This window comes from Taeniopygia guttata, chromosome 34, assembly GCF_048771995.1.
Source record: "Taeniopygia guttata chromosome 34, bTaeGut7.mat, whole genome shotgun sequence".
Classification (NCBI taxonomy): domain Eukaryota; kingdom Metazoa; phylum Chordata; class Aves; order Passeriformes; family Estrildidae; genus Taeniopygia; species Taeniopygia guttata.
The window spans coordinates 3,146,646-3,162,368 of NC_133059.1; the positions used below are offsets into that span (position 1 = coordinate 3,146,646).

A 15,723-nucleotide genomic window follows, 5' to 3' on the forward strand; every position below is an offset into this window, starting at 1 on the left:
CAAATCTCTGGGTCAGAAATGGGAAAAAATGGGAATGCAGCTGGGATTGGGGTGAAAAATGGGAAAAGCAGCGGGAAAATCCCAAATCCTTGGGTTGGGAACAGGAAAATTTGGGAATGCAGCTGGGATTGGGATGGGAAAGTGGGAAAACTGCTGGAATTGGGGAGGAACATTGGGAATGTGGCTGGGATTGGGGTGAAAATTGGAAAAGAAGCTGGAACTGGGGTGAAAAACTGGGAAAAGCAGCGGGAAAATCCCAAATCTCTGGGTTGGGAATGGGAAAATCTGGGAATGCAGCTGGAATTGGGGAGAAAAACTGGGAAAAGAGCCAGAAAAACTAGGAAAGCAGTGGGAAAATTCCAAATCTCTGGGTCAGAAATGGGAAAAAATGGGAAAGAAGCAGGAAAATCCCAAATCTCTGGGCTGGGAACAGGAAAATCTGGGAATGCAGCTGGAATTGGGGTGAAAACTGGGAATGGGGTTGGGATAGGGGTTAAAAACTGGGAAAGGAGTGGGAAAATCCCAAATCTCTGGGTTGGGAACAGGAAAATCTGGGAATGCAGCTGGAATTGGGGTAAATAAACAGGGAAGAAACAGGAATTGGGGTGAAAAACTGGGAAAAGAACTGGAAAATCGGGGAAAGGAGTGGGGGAATCCCAGATTCCTGGGCTGGGATTTCCGGGAATGGTTCCGGAAGGTTCCATGTCCCCCCCCCCGCAGAGCTGCAGGAGCTGCAGGAATTGCAGGAATTGCAGGAATTGCAGGAATTGCAGGAATTGCGGGAGCTGCTCCGCGAGGCCGCCCAGGACACGGCGCCGGAGCCGCTGTGAGCGCAGGTGAGCCGGGAAAAACCGGAATTTCTGGGAATTTTGGGGAATTTCTGGGAGTTTTGGGGAATTTTGGGGAATTTTTTGGAATTTACAGGAATTTCCGGGAATTTCTGGGAATTCCAGCCTGGATTTCCTGCTCTGCCCAGGCCTGGGAGTTCCGGGGATTTCTGGGAATTTTTGGGAATTTCTGGGTATTTCCAGGAATTTGTGGGAATTCCAGCTCGGAATTCCCGCTCTGCCCAGGCCTGGGAGTTCCGGGAATTTCCAGGAATTTTGGGGAATTTTGGGGATTTTTTTGGGATTTTATGGGAATTTTGGGGAATTTCTGGGAATTTTGTGGATTTTCTGGGAATTTACAGGAATTTCTGGGAATTTTGGGGATTCTCTGGGAATTTATGGGAACTTCTGGGAATTTTATGGATTTTCTGGGAATTTTGGGGAATTTCCGTGAATTTCTGCGAATTTCTGCGAATTTCTGGGAATTTCTGGGAATTTCTGGGAATTTCTGGGAATTTCCGGGAATTTTGGGGTTTTTTTTGGAATTTATGGGAATTTCTGGGATTTTTTTGGATTTTCTTGGAATTTCTGGGAATTTTTGGAATTTTCCGTGAGTTTCCGGGAATTTCCGGGAATTCCAGCCCTGCCTTCCTCTCTCCCCACAGGTCCTGGAGGGGGAGGCTCCGGCGCTTTCCCCTCCCCCACTCCGCACAAGATTCCAACCAAACCTCGGGAATTTCGGGACTTTCCGTGGGAGAGAGAAAGAAAAACAAAGACAAAAAACCCACAAAAAACGGATTTTTCCCGAGTTTTTTTCCCGATTTTTCCCGACTTTTCCCTCCTGCGAGGGGCAGGGAAGGAGCCGGGGCTGCGCCTTCCCGATTTCCCGGGAATTCCCGGCGGGATCCGCGACACTACAGGGACCGGGAGCGGCCGGAATTTGGGAATTCCGTCCCTCAGAAATCCCGGGATCGGCTGCTCCCACAGCCCCCACGCTTTATTTATTTTTAATTTCCCTTCTTTTCCGGTGGTTTTGCTTTCTTTGGGAATTTTTTCCCGTTTTTCCCCATTTAATCCCCCTTTTTTTCCTGTTTTTTTTTCCCGTTTTTCCCATTTTTTTCCCGTTTTTTCCCGTTTTTTTCCCATTTTTCCCCCGTCTCTATTTATCACCAGCCGCAGAATTCCCGGGAAAACGGGGAAGGCGGAAAAGGGGAGAGGGAGGGGCTGGAATTCCTCGTTCATCCCAAATTTCCGGAGTCGGAGTCGTGGAAATCGGGGATCTCCCAGCCCGGAATTCCCAAAATTCCCGGGGAATTCCCAAAATTCCCGGGGAATTCCCGGGGGTCGCTTTTCTTTCTTAAGTGCAATAAAATCTTTCAGGGAGCTGAGGGGGCGGGGTTGGAATTCCGGGGGGATATTCCCGATATTCCGGACGGGAATTTTCGCTGGTGTTTCCGGGATTTGGTTTTGGGGGTTTTGGGGGTTTTTTTTCCGTTTTTTCCCAGTTTTTGGGTGGATTTTTTTCCATCTTTTCCCGGTTTTTGGGTGGTTTTTTTTCCCGTCTTATCCCGGTTTTTGGGTGGTTTTTTTCCGTCTTTTCCCGGTTTTGGGTGGTTTTTTTTCCATTTTTTTCCATCTTTTCCCGGTTTTTGGGTGGGTTTTTTTTCTCCATCTTTTCCCGTTTTTTGGGTGGGTTTTTTTTCCGTCTTTTCCCGGTTTTTGGGTGTTTTGTTTGGTTTTTTTTCTTCCCTTTGTTTTCCCCGTGGTGGAATTTTTGTTAACGGCTGTTTTCTAATTAAAGGAATTCTGCATTCGTCACCCGCCCTCTTTTTGGGGGCTCATCCCGGAATTCCAGGATTTTGGGAATTTGTGGATTTGGGGAGAGGGGTGGGGGGTGAAATCCCAAAAAAAAAAACCCGGAACAGGCGGGAAATCCCAAAAAATCCCAAAATACAGAACCAGGGGTGGAACTTGGTTTATTGGGGATGATCCTGGGGGGTTTTCCTGGGAATTCTGGGTGGGAATGGCCCGAATTTGGGGATTTTTTGGGGGATTTTCCTGATTTTCCTTCCCAAAAGGGCACAGATTTTGGGAAGAGATCCCAAAAATGTCTCAGGGTCGGGGATTTGTGGGAGGGATCGAAATTCCCTCGGATTCTGGGAGCTTTGGGATCATCCCGGTCCCCTCCGAGCATCTCCCAGTGACAAAAAAATGGGAATAAAAGCCCGGAATTCCCTCTGGATCATCCCAGTCCCCTCCAGCACCTCCAAAATCCGGGATCAAAACCCCGGAATTCCCAATCCCCGTCTTTCCCGGCATCTCCCAGGGACAAAAACCGGGAATAAAACCAAAGAATTCCCTCTGGATCTTCCCAAACCTCTCCAACATCTCCAAAAATCAGGAATAAAATCTGGGAATTCCCTCTGGATCTTCCCAAACCCTTCCAACATCTCCAAAAATCAGGAATAAAACCCCGGAATTCCCTCTGGATCATCCCAAACCCCTCCAACATCTCCAAAAATCAGGAATAAAACCTGGGAATTCCCTCTGGATCATCCCAAACCCCTCCAGCGTCTCCCAGGGACAAAAATTGGGAATAAAACCTGGGAATTCCCTTTGGATCATCCCAAACCCCTCCAGCGTCTCCCAGGGAAAAAAACTGGGAATAAAACCTGGGAATTCCCTCTGGATCATCCCAAACCCCTCCAACATTTCCAAAATTCAGGAATAAAACCTGGGAATTCCCTCTGGATCTTCCCAAACCCTTCCAACATCTCCAAAAATCAGGAATAAAACCCCGGAATTCCCTCTGGATCATCCCAAACCCCTCCAGCGTCTCCCAGGGAAAAAAACTGGGAATAAAATCTGGGAATTCCCTCTGGATCATCCCAATCCGCTCCTGCGTCTCCAGGATCGCAGTTCTGGGATAAAACCCCAGAATTCCCAATCCCTGTTCCCCTAAAAGGATCCCCAAATCCTCCAGGAGCTCTCCCTGCCCTTGGGGGGGGTCTGGATCCCATTCCCGATCCCAAATCCCGATCCCAAATCCTGGTCTAATTACTGATCCCAAAATTCCCAATCCCAAAACCTGGTGCATTTCCTGATCCCAAATCCCGATCCCAAATCCTGGTGCAATTCCTGATCCCAAATCCTGGTGCAATTCCTGATCCCAAATCCCCATCCCAAACCCTGGTGCAATTCCCGATCCCAAATCCTGGTGCCATTCCTGATCCCAAATCCCGATCCCAAATCCCAAATCCTGATGCCAATCCTGATCTCAAATCCCGGATCCCAAATCCCAAATCCCAAATCCCGGTGCAATTCCTGATCCCAAATCCCGATCCCAAATCCCGGTGCCATTCCTGATTCCAAATCCTGGTGCAATTCCTGATCCCTGTCCCGAATCCCAAATCTCAAACCCAAATCTCAAACCCCAAATCCCGATGCCATTCCCGATCCCAGTCCCAAATCCCAAATCTCCAATCCTGATCCCAAATCCCAACCCCAAATCCCTATCCCATATCTCAACCCCAAATCCCCATCGCAACCCCAAATCCCAAATCCCAACCCCAATCCCAACCTCAAATTCCAAATCCCAACTCCAAATCCTCATCCCAAATCCCAACCTGAAATCCCATCCCCGCCGGGGTCACCGCGCGCAGGGTGTGCACTGCACTGTGCGGTTCACCGGCGCCGCCCAACCCAAATCCCAACCCCAACCCCAATCCCAACCCCAAATCCCAAATCCCCATCCTAACCCCAATCCCAACCCCAAATCCCACCCCAACCTCAAATACTCATCCCAACCCCAAATACTCATCCCAACCACAAATATTCATCCCAACCTCAAATACTCATCCCAAATCCCAATTCCAATCCCAACCCCAATCCCAACCCCAACCCCAAATACTCATCCCAACCCCAAATCCCAACTCCCAACCTCAAATCCCAACCCCAACCCCAAATACTCATCCCAAATCCCAATTCCAACCCCAAATCCCAATCCCAATCCCGCCCCGTCGGGGTCACCGCGCGCAGGGCGTGCACTGCACCGTGCGAGACATGGGCACAGCCCAATCCGAACCCCAAATCTCAACCCCAACCCCAAATACTCATCCAAACCCCAAATACTCATCCCAAATCCCAATCCCAACCCCAAATCCCAATCCCAACCCCAAATCCCCATCCCAAACCCCAACCCCAACCCCAAATCCCATCCTTGCGTCGTCACCGCGCGCAGGGCGTGCACTGCACTGCACGGGACATGGGCACAGTCCAATCCCAACCTCAAATACTCATCCCAAACCCCAATCCCAACCCCAAATACTCATCCAAAATCCCAACCACAACCCCAATCCTGTCCCGTCGGGGTCACTGTGCGCAGGGCGGGCACTGCACCGTGCGGGACATGGGCACAGCCCAATCCGAACCCCAAATCTCAACCCCAACCCCAACCCCAAATACTCATCCAAACCCCAAATACCCATCCCAAACCCCAAATCCCAATCCCAAACCCAAATACTCATCCCAACCCCAACTCCCAACCCCAAATCTCGCCCAGTCGGGGTCACCATGTGCAGGGTGGGCACTGCACCACGTGGGACACGGGCGTGTCCCAACTCCAAATCCCAACCCCAACCCCAAATACTCATCCCAAACCCCAAACCCCAATCCCAAATACTCATCCCAACCACAAATACTCATCCCAAATTCCAAATCCCAACCCCAAACCCGCCGCGTCGGGGTCACCGCGCGCAGGGCGTGCACTGCACCGCGCGGGTCACCGGCACAGCCCAACCCCAAATACTCATCCCAACCCCAAATACTCATCCCAAATCTCAACCCCAACCCCAAATACTCATCCCAAATCCCAATCCCAACCCCAAATCCCCATCCCAACCCCAAATACTCATCCCAACCCCAAATCCCAACTTCCAAATCCCAAACCCCAATCCCAACCCCCAATCCCAACCCCAATCCCATCCTTATGGCGTCACCGCGTGCAGGGCGGGCACTGCACCCCGCGGGTCACCGGTGCCGCCTGTCCCCAAATCCCAACTCCCAAATCCCCATCCCCAACCCAATCCCTACCCCAAATCCCAACCCCAAATACTTATCCCAAACCCAAAATCCCAACCCCAACCTCAAATACTCATCCCAAATCCCAATCCCAACCCCAAATACTCATCCCAAACCCCAAATCCCGCCCCACCGGGGTCACCGGGCGCAGGGCGTGCACTGCACCCCGCGGTTCACCGGCGCCGCCCGGCCGAGCCGCGCCAGCGCCCGCAGCAGCCCCATCTGCTGCCGGATGGAGTGGTCCAGGTTGACGGTGACGCCGAGCAGCCGCCGCGCCTCGCGGGCGCCGAAGGGGAAATCCCGCGCCAGGAAGGCCTGGAAGAGGCCGGGATCGGCGTCCAGGCTCAGCACTTTGCCCAGCGGCTGCCGCAGCGCGCTCAGCTCGGCCGCGTGCTCCTCGAAGACGCTCCACAAGGATCTCTCCAACGATGATGATGATGATGATGGTGACACCGCGATGTTCTGCCCGGTGTCCTCCAGGCACTGCAGCGTCCAGCTGAGCCGGCACGGCCAGCGGTCAGCCAGCACCACCCACGCGGCCGCGGCGCGGGGCGAGAGCGGCGCAGCGCCGCCGGCGCGGTGCAGCAGCAGCCGCAGCGTGATGGGGATGGTGTTGACGATGCGCCGGACGTTGGCGCCGTTCTCCGGCAGGTACCGGCACAAGATGTCGGAACCGTCGTGGAGGCAGCGGAACGCCTCGTGGATCCACACCACCGCCTCCGAATCCGCCTCCTTCCAACCGGGCGACGCCGGAACCGCCGCGGCGACACCGACACCGCGAGTTTTGGCGGCGTTGCCGGCGATGATGAGCGACATGAGGTCCTCGCGCGTGCGGATGGCGGCGGCCACGCTGCGCAGGCGGGAGCGCGCGCCCATCTCGGGGATGGAGAAGGGCAGCGTGACGGCGCGGTTGAGGTACAGGTACCCGTTGTCCGCCAGCCCCTTCATGCAGCCCGTCTGCTCCAGGCACGGCACGATGACGCTGGGGTCCACGGCCAGCAGGAAGATGAAGGGCGCGTTGGCGTCCGACAGCAGCGTGGCCATGGCGTTGAACACCCCCGCCACCTTCTCCGGGTAGCAGAGGTCCAACCCGATGATCTCCATCACCACGCGCAGCCGCCGCCGCTCGAAGACCTCCATGAAAGCCAAATAATCCACCAGCACCTCCACCTCGGCGCGGATCTTGCTCATGAAGCCCAACTGCCCGGCAAACCTGTCGCTGTTGGTCAAGCGCTCGATCTTCTTCTTCTCGCTCACCAGGAAGTTCTTGAGGATGGACAACGCGCCCAACAACAGCGAAGAACCCGACAGCGACGCCACCGCGCCGCCCACCGCCTTGAGCACGCGGTGATCCTTGACGCCGGGCACCAAGAGGGCCACCAGCAGCACGGCCACGCCGCCGGCCAACGCCGCCAGCAGCGCCCAGAGCCGCAGGCAGACGCCGGTTTTCAGCACCCACTCGCGGCGCTCGGCGCCGGCGGCGAAGCGCGGCCGCGAGCCCAACACGTGGAAGACGCTGAGCGGCAGCGCGCCGAAGTGGCGGCGCACGCGGTGGCACAGCGTGGTCACCAGCCCCGCCCAGAGCTTGTCGCAGCCGGCGAACTCCCAGGCGCTGAAGCGGATGAAGATGAACTCCAGGTTCTTCCTCCGCAGGTGGCCCTCGGTCACCACGGGCTGGTAGAAGGTCAGCAGCCACAGCGCCGCCAGCAGACCCCAACCCCGCGGCCGGCGAGGACGGGAACCGCCCCGGCGCAGCTCGGCCAGCTCGCGCTGGGCCATCTCCTCACGCATGAACGCTGCGCGGGGGAGGCGGTGTTGGGATGGGGGTTTGGGGTTTGGGGGATTTTTGGGTTTGGGGTGGGATTTGGGGATGGGTTTGGGGTTTGGGGTTCAGGGTTTGGGGTGGGATTTGGGGTTTGGGGTTTGGGGTTTAAGGTTTGGGGTTTGGGGTGGGGTTTGGGACTGGGGATGAGATCTGGAACTGAGACAGGATTTGGGACTGGGATGGGATCTGGAACTGGGACGGGATTTGGGACTGGGATGGGATTTGGGACTGGGGTGTGAGGATTGAGTTGGGATTTGGCATTTGGGGTTTGGGTGGTTTTTGGGGTTTGGGGTTTGGGGTGGGGTTTGGGGTTTGGGGTTTGGGGTTTGGGGTGGGGTTTGGGGTGGGGTTGGGTTTTGGATGGGATTTGGGGATGGGTTTGGGGTTTGGGGTTTGGGGTTTGGAGTTTGGGGTTTGGGGTTTGGGGGTTGGGGTTTGGGGATGGGTTTGGGATGGGATTTCGGGTGTTTATTTGGGTTTGGGGTGGGATTTGGGGATGGGGTGTAAGGATTGAGTTGGGATTTGGGGTTTGGGGTTTGGGGTTTGGGTGGTTTTTGGAGTTGGGGTTTGGGGGTTGGGATTTGGGGTTTGGGGTGGGATTGGGGTGGGATTTGGGGTTTGGGGTTTGGGGTTTGGGGTTTGGGGTTTGGGGGATGGGATTTCGGGTGGTTTTTTTGGGTTTGGGGTGGGATTTGGGGTGGTTTTTGGGGTTTGGGATTGGGGATTTGGGACTGGGATGGGATTTGGGATTGGGATGGGATTTGGGATTTGGGATAGGATTAGGGTTTGGGATGGGATTTGGAGTGGGGTGTGAGGATTGAGTTGGGATTTGGGGTTTGGGTGGTTTTTGGGGTTGGTTTGGGGTTTGGGGTTTGGGGTTTGGGATTTGGGGTGGGGTTTGGGTTGGGATTTGGGGTGGTTTTTCAGGTTTGGGATGGGATTTGGGGCGGGGTGTGAAGATTGAGTTGGGATTTGGGGTTTGGGGTGGTTTTGGGGGTGGTTTTTGGGATTTGGGATGAAAATTGGAACTGAGATGAAATTTGGGATTGAATTAAGGATCGGGATGGAATTTTGGACCCCCCCTCCCAAACCCTGAGCAAACACCACCAGGCCCAGAAAAGCCCCAAATCCTCTGCTCCAAATCCCCGAATTTTCCCAAATTCCCGAATAATTCCCAAATAATTCCCGAATTCCCGACGCACCGGTGACCTTGGCCAGCAGGGACTCGAGGCGGTGGCCGCACGGCGCGTAGAACCCGACGGTGACCGGAGTGGCCGTGTGGCACAGAGTGCGCGACAGGCAGCGGCAGTACACGTCATCCTCCGTGGGTTCTGGGGTTTGGGGTTTGGGGTTTGGGGGATTTGGGGGATTTGGGGGATTTGGGGTTTGGGTTTGGGGTTTGGGGTTTGGGGTTTGGGGTTTGGGGTTTGGGATCGGGGTTTGGGGTTTGGGGTTTGGGATTTGGGGTTTGGGATTTGGGGTTTGGGGTTTGGGGTTTGGGGTTTGGGGTTTGGGGTTTGGGGTTTGGGGGATTTGGGGTTTGGGGTTTGGGGTTTGGGGTTTGGGGTTTGGGGTTTGGGGGGTTTGGGATTTGGGGTTTGGGGTTTGGGATTTGGGACAGACAGCGGCAGTACACGTCATCCTCTGTGGGTTCTGGGATTTGGGGTTTGGGGTTTGGGGTTTGGGGTTTGGGGTTTGGGTTTGGGGGGATTTGGGGTTTGGGGTTTGGGATTTGGGGTTTGGGGTTTGGGATTTGGGGTTTGGGGTTTGGGGTTTGGGATTTGGGGTTTGGGGGATTTGGGGTTTGGGGTTTGGGATTTGGGGTTTGGGGTTTGGGGGATTTGGGGTTTGGGATTTGGGGTTTGGGGTTTGGCTTTGGGGTTTGGGGTTTGGGGTTTGGGATTTGGGGTTTGGGGTTTGGGGTTTGGGGTTTGGGGGATTTGGGGTTTGGGATTGGGGTTTGGGTTTGGGGTTTGGGGTTTGGGGTTTGGGGTTTGGGGGATTTGGGGTTTGGGGTTTGGGATTTGGGGTTTGGGGTTTGGGGTTTGGGGTTTGGGGTTTGGGGTTTGGGATTTGGGGTTTGGGATTTGGGTTTGGGGTTTGGGGTTTGGGATTTGGGGTTTGGGTTTGGGGGATTTGGGGTTTGGGGTTTGGGGTTTGGGGTTTGGGATTTGGGATCTATGGGGTTTGGGGTTTGGGGTTTGGGGTTTGGGGTTTGGGGGATTTGGGGTTTGGGGTTTGGGTTTGGGGTTTGGGATTTGGGGTTTGGGGTTTGGGGTTTGGGGTTTGGGGTTTGGGGTTTGGGGTTTGGGATTTGGGGTTTGGGTTTGGGGTTTGGGATTTGGGATTTGGGGTTTGGGGTTTGGGACAGACAGCGGCAGTACACGTCATCCTCCGTGGGTTCTGGGATTTGGGATCGGGGTTTGGGGTTTGGGGTTTGGGATTTGGGATTTGGGGTTTGGGGTTTGGGGTTTGGGGTTTGGGGTTTGGGGTTTGGGATTTATGGGGTTTGGGGTTTGGGGTTTGGGGTTTGGGGTTTGGGGTTTGGGGTTTGGGGTTTGAGGCTTGGGATTTGGGGTTTGGGATCGGGATTTGGGGTTTGGGGTTTGGGGTTTGGGGTTTGGGATTTGGGGTTTGGGGGTTGGGGTTTGGGGTTTGGGGTTTGGGTTTGGGGTTTGGGGTTTGGGGTTTGGGACAGACAGCGGCAGTACACGTCATCCTCCGTGGGTTCCGGGATTTGGGATTTGGGATTTGGGGTTTGGAGTTTGGGGTTTGGGGTTTGGGGTTTGGGATTTGGGGTTTGGGGTTTGGGGTTTGGGGTTTGGGATTTGGGGTTTGGGGTTTGGGGTTTGGGGTTTGGGATTTGGGGTTTGGGATTTGGGGTTTGGGGTTTGGGGTTTGGGGTTTGGGTTTGGGGTTTGGGGTTTGGGATTTGGGATTTGGGATTTGGGGTTTGGGGCTTGGGGTTTGGGGTTTGGGATTTGGGGTTTGGGGTTTGGGATTTGGGATTTGGGGTTTGGGGGATTTGGGGTTTGGGATTTGGGATTTGGGGTTTGGGGGATTTGGGGTTTGGGTTTGGGGTTTGGGATTTGTGGGGTTTGGGGGATTTGGGGTTTGGGATTTGGGGTTTGGGGTTTGGGGTTTGGGATTTGGGATTTGGGATTTGGGGTTTGGGGATTGGGGTTTGGGTTTGGGGTTTGGGATTTGGGATTTGGGGTTTGGGATTTGGGGTTTGGGGTTTGGGTTTGGGGTTTGGGGTTTGGGGTTTGGGGTTTGGGGTTTGGGGTTTGGGTTTGGGGTTTGGGGTTTGGGATTTGGGGTTTGGGGTTCTGGGATCGGGATTTGGGGTTTGGGGTTTGGGGTTTGGGGTTGGGGGTTTGGGGTTTGGGGTTTGGGGTTTGGGGTTTGGGGTTTGGGATTTGGGGTTTGGGGTTTGGGGTTTGGGGTTTGGGACAGACAGCGGCAGTACACGTCATCCTCCGTCGGTTCTGGGGTTTGGGGTTTGGGGTTTGGGGTTTGGGGTTTGGGATTTGGGGTTTGGGGTTTGGGGTTTGGGGTTTGGGATTTGGGGTTTGGGGTTTGGGGTTTGGGGTTTGGGGTTTGGGTTTGGGGTTTGGGATTTGGGGTTTGGGGTTTGGGGTTTGGGGGATTTGGGGTTTGGGGTTTGGGGTTTGGGGTTTGGGGTTTGGGGTTTGGGGTTTGGGGTCAGGATTTGGGGTTTGGGATTTGGGATTTGGGGTTTGGGGTTTTGGGTTTGGGGTTTGGGGTTTGGGTTTGGGGTTTGGGGTTTCGGGTTTGGGGTTTGGGTTTGGGGTTTGGGTTTGGGGTTTGGGGTTTCGGGTTTGGGGTTTGGGTTTGGGGTTTGGGGTTTGGGGTTTGGGGTTTGGGGTTTGGGTTTGGGGTTTGGGTTTGGGGTTTGGGGTTTGGGATTTGGGGTTTGGGATTTGGGGTTTGGGGTTTGGGGTTTGGGATTTGGGGTTTGGGGTTTGGGATTTGGGGTTTGGGGTTTGGGATTTGGGGTTTGGGGTTTGGGGTTTGGGGTTTGGGATTTGGGGTTTGGGGTTTGGGGTTTGGGGTTTGGGGTTTGGGGTTTGGGATTTGGGATTTGGGGTTTGGGATTTGGGGTTTGGGGTTTGGGGTTTGGGATTTGGGATTTGGGGTTTGGGATTTGGGGTTTGGGGTTTGGGGTTTGGGGTTTGGGGTTTGGGGTTTGGGGTTTGGGGGATTTGGGGTTTGGGGTTTGGGGTTTGGGGTTTGGGTTTGGGGTTTGGGGTTTGGGGTTTGGGGGATTTGGGGTTTGGGGTTTGGGGTTTGGGGTTTGGGGTTTGGGATTTGGGATTTGGGGTTTGGGGGATTTGGGGTTTGGGGTTTGGGGTTTGGGGTTTGGGATCGGGGTTTGGGGTTTGGGGTTTGGGATTTGGGGTTTGGGGTTTGGGGTTTGGGATTTGGGGGATTTGGGGTTTGGGGTTTGGGGATTGGGGTTTGGGGTTTGGGATTTGGGGTTTGGGGTTTGGGGTTTGGGGTTTGGGGTTTGGGTTTGGGGTTTGGGGTTTGGGGTTTGGGGTTTGGGTTTGGGGTTTGGGGTTTGGGGTTTGGGGTTTGGGGTTTGGGATTTGGGACAGACAGCGGCAGTACACGTCGTCCTCCGTCGGTTCTGGGATTTGGGATTTGGGGTTTGGGGATTGGGGTTTGGGGTTTGGGTTTGGGGTTTGGGGTTTGGGGTTTGGGGTTTGGGATTTGGGGTTTGGGGTTTGGGGTTTGGGGTTTGGGGTTTGGGGTTTGGGGTTTGGGATTTGGGGGATTTGGGGTTTGGGATTTGGGGTTTGGGGTTTGGGACAGACAGCGGCAGTACACGTCGTCCTCCGTCAGTTCTGGGATTTGGGGGATTTGGGATTTGGGGTTTGGGGTTTGGGGTTTGGGTTTGGGTTTGGGGTTTGGGGTTTGGGGTTTGGGGTTTGGGATTTGGGGTTTGGGGTTTGGGATTTGGGGTTTGGGATTTGGGGTTTGGGGTTTGGGGTTTGGGGTTTGGGGTTTGGGGTTTGGGATTTGGGGGATTTGGGGTTTGGGATTTGGGGTTTGGGGTTTGGGACAGACAGCGGCAGTACACGTCGTCCTCCGTCAGTTCTGGGATTTGGGGGATTTGGGATTTGGGGTTTGGGGTTTGGGGTTTGGGTTTGGGTTTGGGGTTTGGGGTTTGGGGTTTGGGATTTGGGATTTTGGATTTGGGGTTTGGGGTTTGGGATCAGGATTCGGGATTTGAGATCAGGATTTGGGATTTGGGGTTTGGGATTTGGGATTTGGGATCCAGATTTGGGATTCAGGGTCAGGATTCAGGATTCGGGATCAGGATTCGGGATTTAGGATTTGGGATCAGGATTTGGGATCCAGATTCGGGATTCGGGATCAGGATTTGGGATTTGGGATCAGGATTTGGAATCAGGATTCGGGATCAGGATTCGGGATCGGGATTTGGGATTTGGGATCTGGGATTTGGGATCAGGATTTGGGATTTGGGATCAGGATTTGGGATCAGGATTTGGGATCAGGATTTGGGATTGGGGCCGGCCGTACCTCGGGGCTCCGGGGTCCCTCCCTCGGTGGGGACTCGGTGGGGACACGGTCGGGGACACCCCCCCGGGCCCAGCCAGGCCTCGAACTCCTCCGAGTCCTCCGGGGACATCCCAGGGGACAGCCCTGGGGACATCCCTGGGGACATCCCTGGGGACAGCCCTGGGGACATCCCTGGGGACAGTCCTGGGGACAGCCCCGGCCCCGAGGAGCAGCAGGAACCCTGTGGGGACAGGGACACTTGGGGACAGTCCTGGGGACACCCTGGGGACAGTCCTGGGGACAGCCCCGGCCCCGAGGAGCAGCAGGAACCCTGCGGGGACAGGGGCACCTTGGGGACATCCCTGGTGACATCACAGGAACCCTGAGGGGACAGGGACACTTGGGGACATCACAGGGACACTTGGGGACACCTTGGGGACATCCCTGGGGACACCCTGGGGACATCACAGGGGACAGCCCCGGGGACATCAGAGAGACACTTGGGGACATCACAGGGACACTTGGGGACATCCCTGGGGGCACCTTGGGGACATCACTGGGGACACCTTGGGGACACCTTGGGGACATCACAGGAACCCTGCGGGGACAGGGACACTTGGGGACACCTTGGGGACACCACAAATAATGGGTACCCTGCGGGGACAGGGACACCGTGGGGACACCTTAGGGACATCACGGGGATCCTGCAGGGACAGGGACCGTGGCTCCATCCCTGTCCCTGTCCCTGTCCCTGTCCCCATCCCTGTCCCTGTCCCATCCCTGTCCCTGTCCCATCCCTGTCCCTGTCCCTGTCCCCATCCCTGTCCCTGTCCCATCCCTGTCCCTGTCCCATCCCTGTCCCTGTCCCTGTCCCCATCCCTGTCCCTGTCCCATCCCTGTCCCTGTCCCATCCCTGTCCCTGTCCCATCCCTGTCCCTGTCCCTGTCCCATCCCTGTCCCTGTCCCATCCCTGTCCCTGTCCCATCCCTGTCCCTGTCCCTGTCCCCATCCCTGTCCCTGTCCCCATCCCTGTCCCATCCCCATCCCTGTCCCGGTCCTATCCCGGTTCTGATCCCATCCCTGTCCCTGTCCCGGTTTTGTCCCCATCCCTGTCCCTGTCCCCATCCCTGTCCCTGTCCCCATCCCTGTCCCTGTCCCCATCCCTGTCCCATCCCTGTCCCGGTCCTATCCCGGTTCTGATCCCATCCCTGTCCCTGTCCCGGTTTTGTCCCCATCCCTGTCTCTGTTCCATCCCTGTCCCTGTCCCGGTCCTGTTTCCACCCCCATCCCTGTCCCGGTCCTATCCCGGTTCTGTCCCCGTTCCCCGTCCCTGTCCCTGTCCCTGTCCCTGTGTCCCCATCCCGGTCCCCATCCCTGTCCCGGATTTTCGGCACCGCCGGTCCCGGTCCCGCTCCTAATCCCGCCCCAATCCTACCCGGGCCAGATCCAGCGGCTCCATGCCCGTCCCCGCTGCTGTCCCGCGCCTGTCCCGGGTCTGTCCCGTTCCTGTCCCGGTCCTGTCCCGTTCCTGTCCCGCTCCTGTCCCGCTCCTGTCCCGGTCCTGTTTCCATCCCCATCCCTGTCCCGTTCCTGTCCCGGGATTTATGGCCCCGGTCCTGTTTCCATCCCTATCCCGGTTCTCCCGACCCTAATCCCGCCCCAATCCTACCCGGGCCAACTCCAGCGGCTCCATCCCTGTCCCGTTCCTGTCCCGCTCCTGTCCCGTTCCTGTCCCGCTCCTGTCCCGGTCCTGTTTCCATCCCCATCCCTGTCCCGTTCCTGTCCCGCTCCTGTCCCGTTCCTGTCCCGCTCCTGTCCCGCTCCTGTCCCGGTCCTGTTTCCATCCCTGTCCCTGTCCCTGTCCCATCCCTGTTCCATCCCTGTCCCTGTCCCCATCCCTGTCCCGGTCCTGTCCCTGTCCCCATCCCTGTCCCTGTCCCTGTCCCGGTCCTGTCCCCGGTCCTGTTTCCACCGCCATCCCTGTCCCGGTCCTATCCCGGTTCTTTCCCCGTCCCTGTCCCGGTCCTGTCCCCATCCCTGTCCCCATCCCTGTCCCTGTCTCCATCCCCATCCCTGTCCCATCCCCATCCCTGTCCCGGTCCTATCCCGGTTCTGTCCCCGTCCCTGTCCCTGTCCCTGTCCCTGTCCCGGTCCTATCTCGGTTCTGTCCCCGTCCCTGTCCCGGTCCTGTCCCCATCCCTGTCCCCATCCCGGTCCCCATCCCTGTCCCGGTCCTATCCCGGTTCTGTCCCCCTCCCTGTCCCCATCCCTGTCCCTGTCCCGGTCCTGTTTCCACCCCCATCCCTGTCCCGGTCCTATCTCGGTTCTGTCCCGGTCCTGTCCCCATCCCTGTCCCATCCCTGATCCCATCCCTGTCCCATCCCCATCCCTGTCCCGGTCCTATCCCGGTTCTGTCCCCGTTCCCTGTCCCTGTCCCTGACC

The 15,723-nt window shown here is 56.4% G+C and overlaps 2 protein-coding genes across 2 annotated transcripts in view; one reads left to right on the forward strand and one right to left on the reverse strand.

The window, feature by feature from the left end:
- Positions 1-3,234, forward strand: part of PPP1R37 (protein phosphatase 1 regulatory subunit 37) — a 32,011-nt gene extending 28,777 nt beyond the window's left edge. The window contains exons 13-15 of the mRNA XM_072920883.1: positions 721-836; positions 1,493-2,430; positions 3,154-3,234. Coding sequence (XP_072776984.1) covers positions 721-836; positions 1,493-2,430; positions 3,154-3,234 — 1,135 coding nt within the window. The remainder of the gene's footprint in view (positions 1-720; positions 837-1,492; positions 2,431-3,153) is intronic.
- Positions 3,235-6,039: 2,805 nt separating this feature from the next.
- On the reverse strand, positions 6,040-13,447 carry NKPD1 (NTPase KAP family P-loop domain containing 1). Its single transcript, XM_072920943.1, has 3 exons — positions 13,303-13,447; positions 8,934-9,062; positions 6,040-7,702 (listed from the first exon to the last, which is right to left on the reverse strand). The coding sequence occupies exons 1-3, from the start codon at positions 13,445-13,447 to the stop codon at positions 6,045-6,047; spliced, it is 1,932 nt and encodes a 643-aa protein (XP_072777044.1). The 3' UTR covers positions 6,040-6,044.
- Positions 13,448-15,723: the final 2,276 nt, after the last annotated feature.